The 18,874-nt window shown below is 37.9% G+C and overlaps 1 protein-coding gene across 1 annotated transcript in view; it reads right to left on the minus strand.

Moving 5' to 3' along the window:
• Window positions 1–1,768: 1,768 nt before the first annotated feature.
• Window positions 1,769–18,874, minus strand: part of LOC121510997 (protein kinase C epsilon type-like) — a 106,160-nt gene continuing 89,054 nt past the window's right edge. Inside the window, exons 12-15 of the mRNA XM_041789455.1 lie at window positions 18,305–18,443; window positions 17,892–18,080; window positions 9,330–9,476; window positions 1,769–7,028 (exon numbers count right to left, since the gene is read on the minus strand). Of these exons, the coding sequence (XP_041645389.1) occupies window positions 6,882–7,028; window positions 9,330–9,476; window positions 17,892–18,080; window positions 18,305–18,443 (622 nt within the window). The 3' untranslated portion in view covers window positions 1,769–6,881. The remainder of the gene's footprint in view (window positions 7,029–9,329; window positions 9,477–17,891; window positions 18,081–18,304; window positions 18,444–18,874) is intronic.

Here is an 18,874-nt window from a genome sequence, read left to right on the forward strand (position 1 = left end):
GGGAGTACAAGAGCAAAAATAACCAGATATACTCGATGAATGCGGAGCACTGGACAAGCATTTTAAGGTTATGGGTTAAGAAAAAAACAAAAGAAGATATATAACCTAGCCTGCATTATAACCTTGGTTGATTTTCATATTTACCACCATCACACTGTAAAAGAGCAGGTCTCTGGACACAATTTTCAGGGTCTCAAAGGCAGATAACTACTCTGACATTTCAGTTAGTATTCCTCTATTGGAACAACCGAGATAGAAGAGATCACTGGAACTACATATTACTGTTTAATCAGTTTCTCCAAAATATCAACTACCCAATGGAAAGTAAATCATTTTTTTTTTTATTTTTAAGTGAGAACTGCCACTTTCACATCTATTCTCTCATACCATTTTTAAACTCATGTCATAAACCGATTTACACAAGGCAACGACTTCACAAGAAGCAGATCATAAAAATAAATGAAACAATAAAAGCAAAAGTGTCACAAGTGGGAGAGAGGTCAGTAGACAAGAAAGCATAAGCAAGAAAGTCTAGTAAATCTCCTTTTAGAAGAGATTTAAGGCCGCTGATTGTTTTGGAGATTGCAGACAACTCAGTGTGAAAGCCAAGCAGGCGTTCATATGTTTTGAGAAGAGGCTTCCATCTAGTCACTCTGCCATAAGCCCAGATCGGTGGAGGGCTGCAGTGACCGTTGTCCTTCTGGATCTTAATCCCATCTCCAGACAGGATTTTGTTTTCACTTTGTCATGATAGGCTATTTAGTGTATTTTGAAGTTGTAATAAATGGAGATGTAATGCTATTGTTGCAACTGCATCTCAATGTTGTCGTGGGCATGTGACAGTTTCAAACGATATGTCTTCAGGGCAAAAGGTGTAGTTTTTCGGTGGAGCAGAGCAAAGGGAAGCAGGAATTACAGTTACCATAAGTCCTTGCGTACTGATCATCATTTGTGCTCCACTCAGTGGCTTGATCCAACAGCATGAAAATGCTTGATCATATGTGTGACAAGGGGGAACCAAGTGACATTTTAGAGATTGTGGAGGCTCCTGCAGCTTTTACATCTGGTGTGCGGAAGAATTTTTGTTTCCTGGAGTCAAGAAAGGAGAAAAGATGATGGACAAGCAAAAAGCAATATGCAGACACGGCCAGTCTGCAGTGACACACTTGATGGGGAATACGGGTAACATGAGGAGCCACTTGGCAAATCCTCCCTGAAATGATTCCCAAAGATGCGAGGAGCAGAATCCGATCAGAACAAAAGACTGTTAAGGAAGTGTTCAAAATCCCACTTCCCCACAACAGCCTCATGACTTAACTGATCACAAGGTGTGTGTGTGAATATATCCCCAAGGACCATCAGCTATTGTAAAAAAAAACAAAATCAAAAAAATAGAAAAACAATGAAAAAACTATTAAGAAAAATGAAATGAATAAAATCTAAATAAATAAAAAAAATAAGAATAAAAATGAATATAAAATAAAATAAATTAAAATGTTCAGAATGTAATTTCTATTTTTGAAAGAACAAAAACAACAAAAACATTTCTATTGAAAAATAATTGAAAATAAATTAAAGTTAAACAAACAAAATACAAATAAAATAAAAACAGATTAAAAATGTTATAAATCAAAAGAAATTGAAAACAAGTTTTAAATTGTTTGAAACTGTTTAATCGCTTTAACCGTCCTTTCAAAGTAAAGGACAGCCCCAAAAATTATCTTAGAAAAGGAATGAAACACAAGACAAGCACCTTTTTTTTCTCAGACATCATGATTTTTAATTTGTTTCAAAATCAAAATGCACCTTCACATCTTTGAAAAATACAGTACATTTGGCACACAGCGAAAAGGAAAAAAAAATTGCACGAACACAAATGAAGGGAAATCATATGAAAAAACCATAGGATATATGACATGTACAAACAAAGCTTCACAAATACAGGGACTGAAACTAAAAACATAGTTATACTCTGCATATGACTGAGGAAGATGTTTGACTCTGTTAGAATTTAGCTCACTATTTCTATCATGACTGATGTGAAAGCTGATTTCTACTTGATTCTCTAACTTTTCACACAAATTCCTTTGTTGTATCTTTACATAAAAACAAATACTTAAAGGGACTATGAATGGAAAATGTGTCATTCAGCTATGAGGACTTCAGGGAGACAACATCCCTCCTGGGTTGCAGTGTGCAATCCAGTCAAAATGTTCTAATATGAAAACTAAACAGACACATATCAAGAGACACATTATGGAAAGAGAAGAAAAGAGTAATAATGGGCTGAAGAGTCTGTTTATGTGGAGGCTGCTGGGTTTTAAAACTGTTTAACTGGTGTTAAACTTTAATGTGTGTCCATGTATGGTGACTGTATCAGACATCTACTCCCATTATTACCGCTACAGCACCTGCTATGATTTAACGCTACACAGTGTCATGCACTAGAGTGCTAGGGCAAGGCAGATGGAAATAAGTGAAGGGAGAACATCTTTCTTTCTTTGTATCTCAGGATATGGAGAATAAAGTTATACTTCCAAGACTGCTGCATGTTGGTGGCAGTAAATGGACGTAATACTTAAAAATAATCCACACCTGTTTATGGACCAAAACTGCGAGGCTAGGTTTGTAACAACAAGGATATATTTTATCAATTTATCTTCAGTTTAAATGAGTACTTTACAGTTACATATGTATTTTTAAAACATAAGCAACACATGTGCTCTTAATAATTTCAGAGAAAAAAATGCTTGAGTTTGCAGCTAATAATAATGTCTGGGGTGTTGTGTACAAAGTTTGTCAAGTAATGGAAAGGAAGTATTATTAGAACACCTACATAAAAACAGTTTTAAAATCAGTGGTAACATTGCTTTAAATATGGCATGCCACCAACACATAATGCTATGTAACCTGAAGACAATAACCACATTGTTTTTATAAACTGTAGTAGCACTTCATTTTAGAGGGCCCTAATTCATTGTGACAAGTGTAATTATTTCATAATTTCTCAAGAATAAAGTGGTAATTACCTAGTAATAAGATGGCATTTTACCAAAAAATAACTCAGTAATATCAAGGAATTATTTACCTTGTAATAATATAGAAGTTATCAAGTAATTCCTCATAATACTGTAGCAATTCTCTGGTAAATAGGTGGCATTTTACCCCAATTCTATCCACCTAACCCTTGTAATACTGTGTCGATTCTGTGGTGATTTGTTGGTATTTTACCCTAGCCCTTACCCTCTGACCCCTGAACCTAACCCTTATAATACTGTATCAATTTTCTGGTAATAAGGATGTATTTTACCAAGTGATATCGAATAAATATCAAGAAGACTCACTTGATAATTAATACATTATTACTAGATGAATACTTCCTTAATATGACCATATTTCCAAAGTTATTCTTGGTAAAATACCAATTTATTACGATGTAATTACACCTTATTCTTGAGAAATTACTAGATAATTACCACTCAATACCATTACACCACTAGGTAATTAGGGCCCACTAAAATCTTGTGTTACCTGCATTACATGGTTTCACAACATGAATGCCTTGGAAGTTATAGACTCCAAACAGGTCTTTAACTAGAATTGTAAGGCAGTCTGTAAAAAAAAAAGCCCATCAGCATCTATTTTGTTTTTGGAAACTCATTTGTTTTCACATCAATTAAACTTTGATGTTGAAGCTTTTATTGAATATTCCTTGTCTTTTCCTATGTTTCTTGATCTGGTAACCTATCTTTAAAAAAAAAAATGCTTAGCTGTGAAGTGAGCAAATAAGCTTACAGATGAGCCTCAACTCAACCTATCAACCTATCTCCACCACTGTTCTCATCCTCTAAACTCTGACTTTTGGATTCTATGCTCTAAAACACTACAGGGACACTTTTGTACCTGCAGCTATAGCTCTTCTCAACAAAACCAGCACAAGGTTATGCACTAACTCCACGAGGATATTATATTTGCTATTTCAGACTCTTTGAAGCACTTTATCAGGGCTTGATTTAATCATTGATGTTTGTTTTACATTTTAATGTTAGTTTATGTCAAATGTCAATTCAAAATTCCTGTCTGCACTAACTGACCTCTTTAGGTACAAATAAAGACACCTTGAACCTTACATAAGATGCTCTTCACCTGGCGCACAGCAAAACATAATGGCTAATACAGTGTTTTGAATAGTGCTGGATTACTTTCTACACTTGCTGTACCAGTTAGGTCAACATTTTATTTTCCTACAGTAACCCTTCAGGTTATTCTTCCAATGTCATGGATGTCATTGGAGGGAATGTTTCAGACACAGGCTGACACTGGTTAACTGACTGTGTGAGGGGGAAATATTTCTCACATGTGACCAAAACGAGGCACAGAGAAGTGGATGAGTCAAAGAGGACAAAAAACAGGCAAGAGAAAATTATAAGAAAGGTGAAGAAGTATAAGAAAAAAAAAATGTAAACTTTTTCCAGAGAATTGCACACTGAAATTCTTTGACATGTTTTGATTTCATTTCAGTTTACTAGAGTCATCAACCTAACCTGCAGAATATATTAACATCTGTATGCTAGTTTAAATACTGTTTCACCTTTCTTTTTGGATTACTGCCAACTAGTCAAAAACAGCAGCTAGTTCAGGGGCCTTAAGCTTTATAGTAGGACATGTTACATACTCCTCTGGCATTATTTCTGGATGTCTTCTTCGCCTTTTTTTTAAGTTCAGAGAGTGTAGAATAGTGTGACCTAAGTCCACCTGCTGTGGTGGTTTTGGTTGATAACTGTTTTAAAAATGGATGAGATTTATAACCAAAAGGTCCATCTTAGGTGGAATCTGTTTGAAAGTCAGATTTAGTGTTTAGGTAGATAACTTCTATTTCAGTTGTGTAATCTACAATACTACAACAAAACCACAGGCTTTTAATAACAATACAAAAATGATGCACATTATTATCAGCATGATATTGGTAGATTTGAACATTTCTGTGGATATTTACAACTGATATTTTCGATTTAAAACTCAGCCTATATCAGCTGTAAATATTGGCAACCACACCAATAATTTTGTAGAGTTTTAGGATCTTTATTTATCATCATTCCTTACACTTTAAGCCTGTTTTGGGAACCTAAATTTGTTCATTTGTATTGGTATCGGCCAAAATTAATCTGCAAATATTGGCATATCGAATATCTGCAAAAATCCCATACTGTGCATCCCTCGATAAAACCTTTTCTTATAAAGCTTTAATTGAAAGGTTCAGTGATAGAGTCAATTGATGAGAGGCAGGGTACAGCCTGGACTGGGTGCCTCTCAATCACAGGGCTGAGACAAATCCCCAGGCATTAACACTAAAAATTCAGTCATGTATTAACTCAGCAAGCATGTTTTTGGACTGTAGGAGGAAGTAGGAGTGCCCAGAGAGAACCCACACATGCACAGGGGGAACAAACTCTACACAGAAAGGCACTGAACCTCCTTGCTGTGAGGCAGCTGCAATAATCAAACTGATGCCAGGCAGTAACTACATCTTCATATGTTGTGTCTTGGTGCGGCTGCTGTATTAGAATTGTTAGAAGTTTGTAAGCCCGGGCTGAACAAAGGTGATCGAACATATGACTGGGAGTTTTTGATCTGGCAAAATCTTAAGATTTCTAAAATGTCTGAAACAACAGGACAATCCAGTAAAAACAACACAGCTAGAAAAACAAAAAGCTATTTTAAATTAAAGAAAAAACATTATGAAACATACATAAACACAAAATACATTCAGTTTATCACAGTCAGTCACATTTGCTACCACATTCATGTGGAATCATGGGGGTTTGGTTTGTCATGTCAAGTACAGTAATCAGTTACACAATCACTGAGCACACACAAAGGCATTTCAATGTCATTTTTTTCCAGGGGATCCCTTTAGAAAATTTAGATAAATGTCATATGGCTTCATTGGACAACTATCTCTATTAAAGGATCAAACTATATGGAAAACACTAAAGTATAAGTGCACACAACTCTAGACACTTCAGTGTGGAACTACTGCAGGTTTGTTAGCTGGTGGCTGTGGTACCGTTTGTTTCTTAATAATGAGAGTGATTGCTGAGGTGTAGAAAAGCTAAAATATGAGGAGAAAATAAATACCTTAATCCTTTCTCTGCATTAAAAAAGCTGAAATAAAAAGACAAATTGTCACTCTTTTTGGTGCATCTTTTTAATCTAACATTTAAGTGACTCTAAAATTCAAAGTAATGGAGAGACATATCTATTTCTATCATGATTTCACCAGAGAAAAACCCTGATTTTTTGCATTTCCTTTTATAGAGAACTAACTTTTAGGACTTTTCTCTCTAAATACAATCCTTGGTTAATCTTTTAAACTCACATAAAATTTAAGGGAAGAGATAAATTCTTTAAGCACAGAGACGGACACAGGATACATCACATCATGTATAGAAATTACTGTCTTACTCTTTCCAGAGGTATACAGCTACACATGCAGGCTTGCTAGTACACACATTATCTCTCTCATACACACACCACAACAGTCAATGACCTACACCCCTCTGAAAACATTCAGTCCTCTGTTTGCCTTGCAGAAATGTATCCAGACCAAGTGAAGGAGAATTTGTCATTACTTACTGTTTCTGACCTGCTCACATGCTGCTCGAGCATTCATTTTGATGGGATATGCACAGATGTACAAACAACAAGAGCACAAAATCCTTAAAGATAGATGTGAATGGTTTAGTATAATTCCTGGAGTGGTTGGAACCTGGAGCAGTACAGGAGGCCTCTCTGTAGTGGCCATCTTTTTTCTCCTTACTTGTATTTGGTGTGTTAATGCATGTTTTGTTTGTTGTGTTTATGTGTCAGTGGGTTTGTGTCTAGGCCACAGTCTCATCTCCAAAGTAGGAGAATCCTTTAAACTCATCTTGGTTGATCTGCTTGATGATGTTGTTGTCCACAGGCGTCAAGACAGGCTCTTCTCGTGTAAAGTCCTGGTCAAAATTATTCACATCCCTTTTGGTTTTCTAGAAGAGCAAGAAAAAGAAGAGTTTTTGTCCAGTATTATAAAAGTAAGTTTGACCACAGATGTAAACACAATGTTAACCCATTCAGCTATATCAGAAAACTAACTAATGTCACTAATAGTTTATAAAATCATCCAGAGGGGCACACAGGTTTGGATTTGGTGCCTTTTCCAGATATTGTGTCTGGATTTATTATTCTGCTGCCAATAGGATGGCTTGTGCCCAGTTAAAAGGCCAATAAGTTAAGCTTACCTTGACTCTGCTAAGTTCAGTGTCTGGACTTCTCTGTGTTCACCTGATTCTGTTAAGTTGAAGTTTTAGTGTGGGCAGTGCAGTGGCTTAAAAATTCAACCAAAAAGAACACAAACTAAAAATATACCGATTTTCTTTCAGGTTTGATTGCAATGGATGGGTGGATGCAGCAATATCTACAAACTTGTCACAAAGCCATTTTCATTTAAATAGTAGTATTTGCCTAGTTTCTGAATGTTTTTTTAATTATTTGTCAAACATAAATGTTTCAGATCATCAAACCAATTTTAATTTTTTTGTTAACTGGAGTAAATACAAAATTGATTGATTGATAATACTTTATTGTCAGATGCAAGATCTGAAATTTGTTTTGCATTAAAACAGCAGCTCCGTCATACACATTTTCAAATGATGATTTTATTTATTAGGGGAAAAAAGCCATCTAAACCTACCCGGCCCTCTGTGATTATGTAAATATACCCTAAACCTAATAACCGGTTGAGCCAACCTTGTCTGTGAGCAAGCGTTTATGAACTGGCAATGAGTCTTTCACTTTCACTGTTCTTTGCAGGATTGTTTTAATTCAGCCACACTGGAGGGTTTTCAAGCATGAATGGCCTATTTAAGGCCACGCCACGGCATCTTAATCAGATTTAATGCCAGACTCTGACAAGGCCACTTAAACCTTCCATCCTTTCAAGCCATTCAGAGGTGGACTTGCTGGTGTGTTTCAGATCATTGTCCTGCTGCATAACCCAAGAACAGCTGAGCTTGAGGTCATGCACTGAGGGTCGGACATTCTTTTTCAGGATTTGCTGGTAGAGAGCAGAATTCATGGTTCAATCAATTACAGCAACTTTTCCAAGTCCTGAAGCAGCAAAGCAACCCCAGACCATCACAATACTCCCACCACATTTAACTGTCCGTTTTATGATGTTTATATAAAATGCTGTGTTAGTTTAACACCAGATGTAACAGGACTTCCAAAAAGTCTAACTTTTGTCATGTCAGTCCACAGAATATTTTTCCAAAAGTCTTTGGGATCATCAAGATGTGTTTTTGTTAAATGTGAGATGAGCCTTTGTGTTCTTTTTGGTCAGCAGTGTTTTTTTTTACCTTGGAACTCTCCCATGGATGCCATTTTTGCCCAGTCTGTTTCTTATTGTTAAATCATGAACTGAGTCAAGTGGGGCCTGCAGGTTTTTAGATGTTCTGGGTTCTTTTTGGGATCTCCTGGATGAATTATTGATGCGCACATGGAGTAACTTTCGTAGGCTGGCCACTCCTGTTCCAAGTTTTCTCCATTTGTGGATAATGGCTCTCACTGTGGTTCGCTGGATCCCCTTGGCCTTAGAAATGGCTTGGTAGCCCTTTACAGGCTCATAGATGTCAATGACATTACTTCTCATCTGTTCTTTTGTGGCGAGTGAAACTGAACTCAGCTTTCCCAAAAAATGACAATTAATCTATGATCAAGGGAAACATCAGGGGGCAAATGCTATTTCACAGCACTGTAGAGTGCCTTCTCCGTCTCACAACTGGAAGATTATGGGTTTGACCCCCTCGGTAAAGATACTTTACCCCAATTTCTCCCTCTGCTGTGTAAGTAGTGTGTGAATGGGTATGAACAGTTATGGTTCGTTTAAACGCTCTTTCATGCTCTTTACTCGATACACATACTGTATGGATGTGCAGCATATGGAGCCTTCTCTCTGTACTCTTCCTTCATTTTATCTGAATTTTATATATTCTTTAAGTTCTTTGGAATCATACAGATACGGATTAAATGTTGCAATACCACCAGTAATTGTGGGCAGGGTTGAGTAGCTTAGCCAACAGGTCAGGCAGGTCAAGTTCATACTGCATTGTGTGGCCGCATGGGGAAATGCACAGCCAAGGCTTCAATAAGACACAGGAGACTTGAGGCAGCCATCATGTTCTTATATACACGTAGTTAAAATCAACTATCTCTGATCTCAGGGAGTTCCCCTGCAGACAGAATGTGATTTTACTTTTATCTGGTGTAATTCTTTGAGTGTGTGAACTTACAATGCGTGGTTTAAATGGAGGTCTGATCTTCCTCTGCTCCAGCAGTGTCCAGTCGATCTCTCTGAAGAAAGGATGGATTTTAATGGCCTCCTCCAGACCCTGAGCAACCACACAGCCTAGACGCTTATTAGGACTCTTAGTCATGAACTGTTGAGTAACAGAAGAAAAGGAGAGATGAAAGAAATTAATGGAGGTAAGGAAAGACTGAGGAGAACATATTTGAAAAGCCACATTATCCCAAATAATATGCCTCATTCACTCTCAATAAAAAACAGGAAGACAGATTTTAAAGCATGCAAAATCTTCATCTCATATCTAAGGATCGACGAACTGCTTGGCATTTCAAAACTTATTATAAAAGTGAAAAAACCACTGAACTTGGGAGAGGTTTTAAGGTCAGTTGATAAATTGGATAATCTTGTTAAGGTGAAAATGGATGCTATTGTATGTACTGTGCTAGATAAAATTCCATAGCTTTGTAGAGATTAATCACAGACCCAATGACGGGCATCAACAAGCACTTAAAAAAAAGTTTCTTTTTTCATCAAAGAAAAATCCAATTAAAAAAATCACTCACACAAGCATCATGAGACCTAGACCAAAACAAACACCTTTTATTTTTCCATGTGCACAAGCTGCATCTTGAAGGAAGACCCCAGTCTCAAGATTAATGAAAATCACATGGCTGAACCACAAACCCCAAGCCTTTTCCAGCGCTTACTTCAAGAGTCAATGGATAACCATTAATTATTGTAGCATTCAGAAATGTGTAGCATGTTTGCTACTGTAAATATTCACAAAACACAACAATTTCACTTTAGAATATTTAAACAAAAGTAGTTTAAAATAAGATAAAATCTTTTTTGATTATGTTTGGGCTTACTTCTCAGTGTTTAAGGATACAATTGCACATTTTGTAAATATGATAAGAATAAATATAATATTAAAAACACAACAACACAACTCTAAACTCAACTTATCCTGATGTAACTGTAAGCTTTGATTTAGTGTATGTTTTATGATGGTTTTCAATACTGCATGTCATTAGCTTCAAAGAGACATTCAGCTTAAAGAGCACATTGTTGTTTTTGGATTAAAAAAGTAGAGAACTCTGGGCCCAAGTTGGGTTCTGGGCTAAGTCATAAGAAGGTGTATTCTTAGACTACGTTTACACTGTAAGCCAAAGTGACCAAAATCTGATTATTTTCTCAAAATTGATTTTTCATGACATTTTGATTAGCACATGAAGGATTCCCACCCTTTCAAATCAGATCCTGGCAACCACATTTAGTCCTACATCAGATACGGATCGGATCTTTATGATGTGATCTCAATGGAAACAGCAAGGTCAAAGTGCATGTGAGGGCGTTATCAAAGCCAGGCCAGGTTTAAAGAAGCACACAGATCAACGTAGCAGTCATGACTGGATTAGGTAACATTTTTTCTTACAAGCTTTAACATGTTTGTGGTAATAAATACAGCTGTAAGCTGTTAGAGATGTCTGATAGCTCTTTCACTGCAGTTTAAGAGGAAGCTGAGACCCAGGGGCATGGACCAAGTTCAGCTGGCAGCAATAATGTTGCCCTTGAAACAGGCAGGCCAATAAGTTGCCTCTGAGCTGATTGCAGAGGCAGCTTATTAATTTAATTCTAAAAGTGCTCAGTGTAAATTCATGCAGGGAGACTGTTTCTTACTCATTCATACGTCTCCCTTCTTCCTTTCTTTTTATACTGCTCTGGTGATCAGCTGATTATGGGAGTTCACTCTCTTCAGCACAAAGCTAATCAGATTCTGCCACAACACTGTTCATCCAATCATGCACCTGCCATATTTTAAATCTGATTTTCTCTCTTTCACAGTCACTGCTGTGGACACTGCAACCCTCATCCAGCGCAGCCACCTCCATTCAGTTCATCAAAATCTAGTCCAGATCCTCACAGGTCTTCTGCCCATCTCATCCTGCATATCTCAGTTATCTCCTCCAACCCACCTTAGTGGTGTCTCATTCCAGCTTCTAAGAAGTCTACTCCTCACCTGACCCTTCATCCCTCATCAACACCACCACCAGTGTCTAGGCTCCATATGGGGGTAACCTATTCCTGCCTTACTACCCTTCTATGTGGTGAAGTTAACATGATGGAGTCTAATTGTTCAAGACTTTGCACATTTCTCTTTCATCATAATTTATGAATTACATTTTTGTTTAACTCTTACGTAATAAGTTTGAAATGTCACCCAGACAAGTCGTCTCTTTCTGAGTCAGCTCGGGAATCTTTTGCAGGTCAACTTAAATAGTTAATAGTTTTAGAGTCCTTGGTAAAGAGTCTAAATTTTTGGCCTGTGCAGAATTCCCTTTCTTGCAGTGATGACAGATGTCAGACAACCGACAACAAGAGTTTTGTATGTTGTATTTTCTCTTCTCCTATTAGAAGCTACAGTCAGAATCTAGTTGAAAGACCTCATTGTTGTTATGCAAATCAGGTATTAAAGTAGAAGGCAGACTGTATGAAAACAAATGAGTAGTTGTAGTTATGGCTCCTTCATCTTACATTTTCTAGAGGACTTTCTTGGAGTTGGTAAATAGAGCTCTGAGATCTAATCATGTGATCTGAATGACATGTCCAATCAGAGTTGAGTGCTGGTCAGTGAATGTTCAGAGTCCAAGACAGTGTCCAACAAAAACACACACGCTTTCCCACAAGGCTATGCAGTCAATCTGCCAAGGTAAACGCAGAGCTTGTGATGGAAAACTAGTGAAAAAAATAAACACATGGATAAGTGGCATTATAAATACACACATACACACACACATGGATTACAAGTAACACAGAAAAACTGTGGAATCAAACACAAAGGGAATTGCTTGGTGTCCTTCTGGTGGAAACATGGGATACGTGGATCAACATATGGTCATGGGAAAAACTACATCGTAGTAACATATATTGACATATTATAAGGACAATGCTGCTTTGAAAGAAAGGTTAAAGAAAGGCTGGGACTTTTGAAGAACTGTGAAAAGGATAAGGAATAGTAGATTCAGAAGAAATGGATATAACTCTTCACGATATAGATACTCATGACGGGGGTCGAAGATTATTTGTTTTTTTTTTTAAGTTAAAATGCTGAAAGTCCTTTTCAAATGTTTTAATTTGGCCTAAAATTTGCATTGATAAAGGAGGTTTTCAGGTTGGCTCTTTTTGACATCAGAATGAGAATCTTTGTTTGCAGTAGTGCAGGAATTTGTTCAGAGAAGTTATCACAATACATTAACTCCCTGAGACCACTGTTAAAGCTGACTGAACAAGGAACTGGTTTTAAGCGTTTAGACTGTAATGCAGCCTTTGTCGACCTTTTTTCTGTCAAGGCACCCTTGAAAGGTTTTGAAGAATCTTAAGTAGGGATGCACCGAAAATTCGGCCACCGAAAATTTTCGTCCGAAAATGGCGCAAAAGTGCATTTTCGGTTTTCGGCCGAAAGACTTTTATCACCGAAACAACAAGGCCGAAACACGACGTTGTGATGACGCAAGCAAAAACCAAATAGGGGTACGCGTACGTGAAGGCACTCCACGCGCGATTTTAAAATACATGCAGGCTATTTAAGAAAAATAGCGCCTTTCTTTGCACGTCAGGAGCGACATGTTTTTGCGAGTATATTACGTAAATTCTAAAATCACATTCATGCGGCGAATGTCTGCGGTGTGTTTTCTCTGTCCTCTGATAAACAGTGATATTTTCTGAAGCGGAAGATAAAAGGAGGTTTGTCCCTCTCTGTCCTTCACTCTGTGCGTAACGCGGCACTTTTACGCACAGCCAGGATGTCGGTGCAGTTTTGTTTCACAGTTTCATTCACTGTGCCAGCCAAGTTTATGAGAGGAGGGACTGACTTTTCATTCATTCTATGTCAAATATGATCAATAAGAGTTATAATATTGCACAGCTGAGGCTGGCGGTGAGAGGAGTTAACTCACTCCACAGCGCACAGACTGGCTCACCTGTTTGTGTTCAAGACTGTCCAGAGGAGTCATTTAGCTGGTTGATCTGGAGCTTTTATAAGTCATATGTCTGAGGTCGGAAGAGACTGTGTTGGTAAATATTTCACTAAAGTCCCGTTAGTTTAGAAACAGCTCCAGCTATGTGAGTTTCGCTCCAACGAGCGCACATAGTGGTGGTGGTGCCGATTTTTAAGGCAGACAGAGGAACAAAAACGTCCTCCTCTCCAACACCACCTGATGTTTGATATCTCCTCATATCTGTTTGTATCAGTGCTTGTGTTTTTGCCTCTTTTTTTTTTTAGCCTGGTAGAGGGAGACAGGCAGCTGGCAGCCCAACATGTCCACATGAGCGCAAATGCGCTACTTAAATATCCGCAGCAATGTCGCGCTGCGAAATGATGTTGCAGGTGTGGAAGCTTGCTTTGACTCGCTACAGGTTCTAAATGTAAATATCTTGTGTAAATAATTTGCTAAAAAATTGTGTAAAGAGTGTAAGGACCTTAAGTTTATAAACTGGAGTTAATATTTTGTAGGCTCTTAAATTTAATCACCCTTAAACCCCCTGAGTCTCCCCATGGCAGGATCGTTTGACCCCCACTGGCACATGCCTGTCAATCACTGTATTCTCAACCTCTCCATTCATAAAAAGGTTTATGATTTATTTTTTGTGAAGAAATGCTGGTCTATAACTAAGTTCATGATTTCAGTTTGAGAAGAGAGAAGTCTTTTTTATAACTTGTTTATCATTTACAGGTTTTTAGTTCTTTCTAACTCTATGTTTTTATTTCCAAATTGTTCCAGAGAGACCACTGCAGCCGAGCAGAGTTTTGCACACTTCTGGGTTTAAAGCATTTCCAGTCACTGTTTTCAATAGCCACATTAATTTGAATTCCCACATTTAGAGATGAGAGGATGAGCCATGACTTTAGTCATACATTTTTAATATTTCAAATGTATGAAAAAAAAATCCAATATTTGTAATTTGAAAGTGTTTATCAGTTACAAAGATTGATAAATCAGACAGCTGTCACAGCACTCTTTAATGCCTTTCTTTTTGGCCAAAAAGCTTTGCGCTGTTTAGGGGGTACTTGGCTGAAAAAATACTTCACAGGGAGGACATGATTGAAAAAAGGTTGAGAACCACTGATTTAATGTATGCATGATTGCGGTCAAGTTAAACATTTTATCTGTATTTTATTTTATTTTATATTGTGTGTTGTTGGAATGAAGTGCTTAATAAATATTTACATAATTTTGTAATTGATTTATTCTTTGAAGCATTAAAGGGGCTCTATGTAAGATTTTTGCTTTAAAACCACTTTTGAGTATATAATGGTGCGCACTTTATCCCGATGTGAAGAATGAGGCTCTTTATGTCTTCCTTGTTTGCCTGTATAAGCCTGTGGAGTTGTTTCTCTGTGAAGAACTCGGGCCGAATTTTCCGCGAAATCTCAACGGAAGTGACGTCGGGTACTACGTGATGCGCGCACCCCGTTGCTCTGTTTATACCTGACAACAGCGTGTTGAATGGAGAAGGCTGCTTCCACGAGTAAACGACCGACTAGCTCAGCCCAAACACCCACACAAAGTCCTTGGAAACATAAAAAACTTAGACAGTTTTATCTGCTGAAGCCTGTCAAGCTAAAAGAGAGTGTGACCGACACAGGGGGAAATGGAGGATAAATATTGATGGATCATTTGATAAATAGAGGGAGCTACACTCAGTGCTCGGCAGAAATACCAATCCAGAGATGGCTGTCTTTCTGTGGAAAAGGTAAAGCATCACTCTCGACCATGAAATACAATGTAGTGTTTTATGTTGTATAAACCATACGCTACATCATGTTAGCTTGCTTACAAAGATGCTATCCAAACAACGAGAATGTCACGTTACTCATTTAGTGTTTTCCGGATAATATTTCATCTTTTCTTGCTTCCTGGCACTGGACTCAACTTACTGAGTTTATGTTTTGATACTTAGTTTGTAAAATATCTTCAACACATAATGTCAGCTATCTGATATCCATGGTCACGGCACCATTATCAGTGCTAAGCAACGTTAGCCCTGTTGCTTCTGCTCTAAAACGCGTCCCATTCAATACATGTCAAACATTACACACGTAAAAAGACAATTAAATCGGTCAGTGCTGCACTAAGTCGCTAAGTTGTTCATTCATAGAAATGGTTGCGAAAATATCATCCTTTTTTAATAGCCTTTGTGCCATGTCTGTACTAGAGGTTCAAATATGCTTTATTCATTTTCCTTTTTAGTTGGTGAAACTTTTAAGTGTTACTTCATTTACCTCCTCTGTATACACAATGCCGGTAAATCACCTTGGTCTGTGTGTGTATCAGCTGATAAACCAGAGGCTCGTTCATGAGCAAGGAGCGTGCCGTCGTGGACGAGCAACACAATGTTGTTGTAGTTCGCCTAATGGCCAGCATTGTCGCTACACTTATATTTTTCTAAATCTTGCATAGAGCCCTTTTAATATTAATTTTTGCAATTGCAATTGGTTTTAGTGAGGTTAGTACACAGTCATAGCCATAAATGCAATGGTACTAATAACTGGCACAATAATTTCTAATTTCGGTTTTCGGTCTTTGTTTCCTCATTTTCGGTTTTCGGTTTCGGCAAAAAATTTAATATTTTGGTGCATCCCTAATCTTAAGTCACCCCTGTCAAAAAAGTCATAAAAAAATGAACATTTTACATCTCTATGCCTGCCCAAGGATTTATGCAGTAATAGAATCAGTATAATAAATCTCTACAGCACTTTGAAATGCATTGTGGTTGTGTTGACCTTAGAAACACACATAATTAATGTGTTTCCAACCTTTGAACACCTGCACAAACTGAAAAAAAAAAACACCAACAAAAAAAACAAAAACAAAAACAAAACGTCATGGCCCTTAACAGTTTATTGATTTCAAGAGCATATGAGACAATTTTGATTATTCAGGCAGGGATAGCTAACAATCTGCATATTCATGATAATTCTTGGTTACATATAAACAACGATGCCCATAAGGGGAGATAAAGAGGACAGCTTTCTCGGGCCCAGCCAAACTTGGGGGCCCATGGAGGTCAGCAAACTCATGGGCCATTGTAAAGTGAACCTGTGATAATGATATCTTATTTTTGACCTGAAATATAACCAATCGTATCAAAGCAACACAAAATAAATTTAATGGATTTATGCTGCAGTAGAATACAGCCTTTCCTTTCCAAAGTTTGAACCCTTTCCTTAAACAGAATTACCTTTTGTTGGTTACGTCTACAATGTGGTTAAAAAAAGTGGGAAAATTTGGGAAAAAAAGTGTAAAAAAGATGTGGCAGAATGGCAAAAACTAATTACAAGTGTCAAAAATAGGGGCAATTATGGGGAAAAAAAAATCAAAACTGGCAAAAAGATGTTGCAGAAATGGGTAAAAAGTGGTAAAAATGACAAAAATGGACAAGTGGCTTTAAAGGGGAAAAAGTGGCAAAAATAGCAAAAATGGTCCAAAAGGGGGCCTAAATGGCAAAAACAGGCAAAAGGGGTCAAAAATTGAGAAAAAGCAGGAAAAAAGCTCCAAAGACATGGCAAAAAGAAGCAGCAAAAATTGACTGAAACTGGCAGAAATAAGTGGCAACAATGGATGGAAAAATGTTGAAACAGAGTTTAAAGGTAACACACTTAAATATCCCAAAATCAGAACCCAATAAAAGCTTGACACACTTTTTAGCTCCAAAATGAGGTTACTGTCGGCCAGGCCGCTAGCCCCTATGCTACTGTTCCAACAGACCCGCACTTACATCATCAATAAATCACAAACTGGGAGGGCCCATTCCTTTGTTTTTGTAGAGGCCCAGCCAATTCTGTTGGCAGGCTTGCATATAAAGCGTTTTGAAGGCACTCCTGGTATTGCCAGGGTGCCACGGCACCCCTGGTGAGGAAGGCTGCTGTTAATGGATGGGATTATATGTTTGTTAACTGCTGTGTTTAGTAAAAGACAATGGCTGTTGTGGCAGTTACTGCCATAAGTTTCATTTAATGTCATTATCAGTGTTAGATCAGCAGTGTTTGTTAGCAGCTGCCAGCCTGTCACAAAGAGTACCTTTGACATAGTTCTATGTAAGATATTATGGGTATGACAGAGATGGGTTTTGTGTGTCGAGTTGTGTGCATGTGCAAGTCTAAAAGTGTGATTCTAGCAGAGGAGTTTCCTGTTCAGACGGACCGCCTGCAGGTTTTGTTGTTTTGGTGCAGCTACACCCACAGTAACCTTTGGTAAGTTGGAACAATAAAGGACATACAAAACTTATAATCACCTCATAGTTTCATAGCAGAGCACTAGAACACAAAACGTCACAAAAAGCAGATCAATTTAGAAGTTTGTGCTTCCTGAAAGCCAAACTGGATAATATCTATTTGTTCTCAGTGGTGGCACACATGACAAAAGGTAGTGATTGCAGGCATGTTTGCAGGATTAGCAATTATTAAGCAGTTTTAACATGTCACGTCTTCATTTTAATATGATTGGTCTTAATGATTTAAAATCGAAAAAGCTAGAGTGTAACTTACAGCTTTTAGAATAGACACAGCCTCCTTGCTGAGCCAGACAGGGTAGAGGACGTCATCATGGAGAATGGACTCAAACAGATCATCTTCATTATCAGCTTCAAACGGTGGCTGGCCTGCCATCATCTCATACATCAGCACTCCCAGAGCCCACCAGTCAACTGATGGGCCGTACTCCAGCTCTTGAAGGATCTAATTATGTATCAAAAAGAAGAGACTTATATAAAGCTTTGAGAAATCCTATGTAATTTTGGGCAAAAAATGCAGTGTTTTTGGCATTCATTCAGTAACTTTCATCTTTTTAGCTTAGAGGTATAAATCAGAGTGTCATCAGCAAACAGTCAAATGTGGATATATTTTAATAAAAGGTGCATTTTGTGCTCTATTGTTTTTGTTGGTGTGGAGGATAAGGACACCTCAGGTGCGATGTAATCTGGCGTCCCACAGAAGGTGGTTGTCGTGACTCCATTTAGGATGCCCTCCTTGCACATCCCAAAGTCTGCAAGCTTACAGTGACCTTCAGCATCCAACAGTATGTTGTCCAATTTCAAGTCCCTGCAAGGAAGGAAGGTTATATAATTAAGGAGAACAACTGGCAGAATGTTCATATAAAGGTTTTCCCACAGGTTTTATTAAGTGAACCTGTCTCTTGGGGGGGGGGGCAGGATGAGGAAAGGAAGGGGAACATACTGGAAAAGCAGAGCAAATACAGGGTTGAGTGGGAGAAAAAGATGGAGAGTAGAGAACGAGAGCAGGCAGTCAGAGATAAGAGCAGCAGTGTTGAGAGATGACAGGGCTGGTCATGAATGCAGCCGCTCTCAGGCTTGATGGTTGATTGCTACAAAAATGTCAACATCTCCTCGATGTAGCCAATGCAACCATTCAGGCCGAGGTGTTTTCAAAAATACAGCCGCCCCGACAAGTCGGGGAGGAGACAGAGCATGTGTGTGCGTGTGTTTCTGAAGTCAAGCGCTTATGTAACTGTT

The sequence above is a fragment of the Cheilinus undulatus genome, linkage group 6 (genome assembly GCF_018320785.1).
Source record: "Cheilinus undulatus linkage group 6, ASM1832078v1, whole genome shotgun sequence".
Taxonomy (NCBI): domain Eukaryota; kingdom Metazoa; phylum Chordata; class Actinopteri; order Labriformes; family Labridae; genus Cheilinus; species Cheilinus undulatus.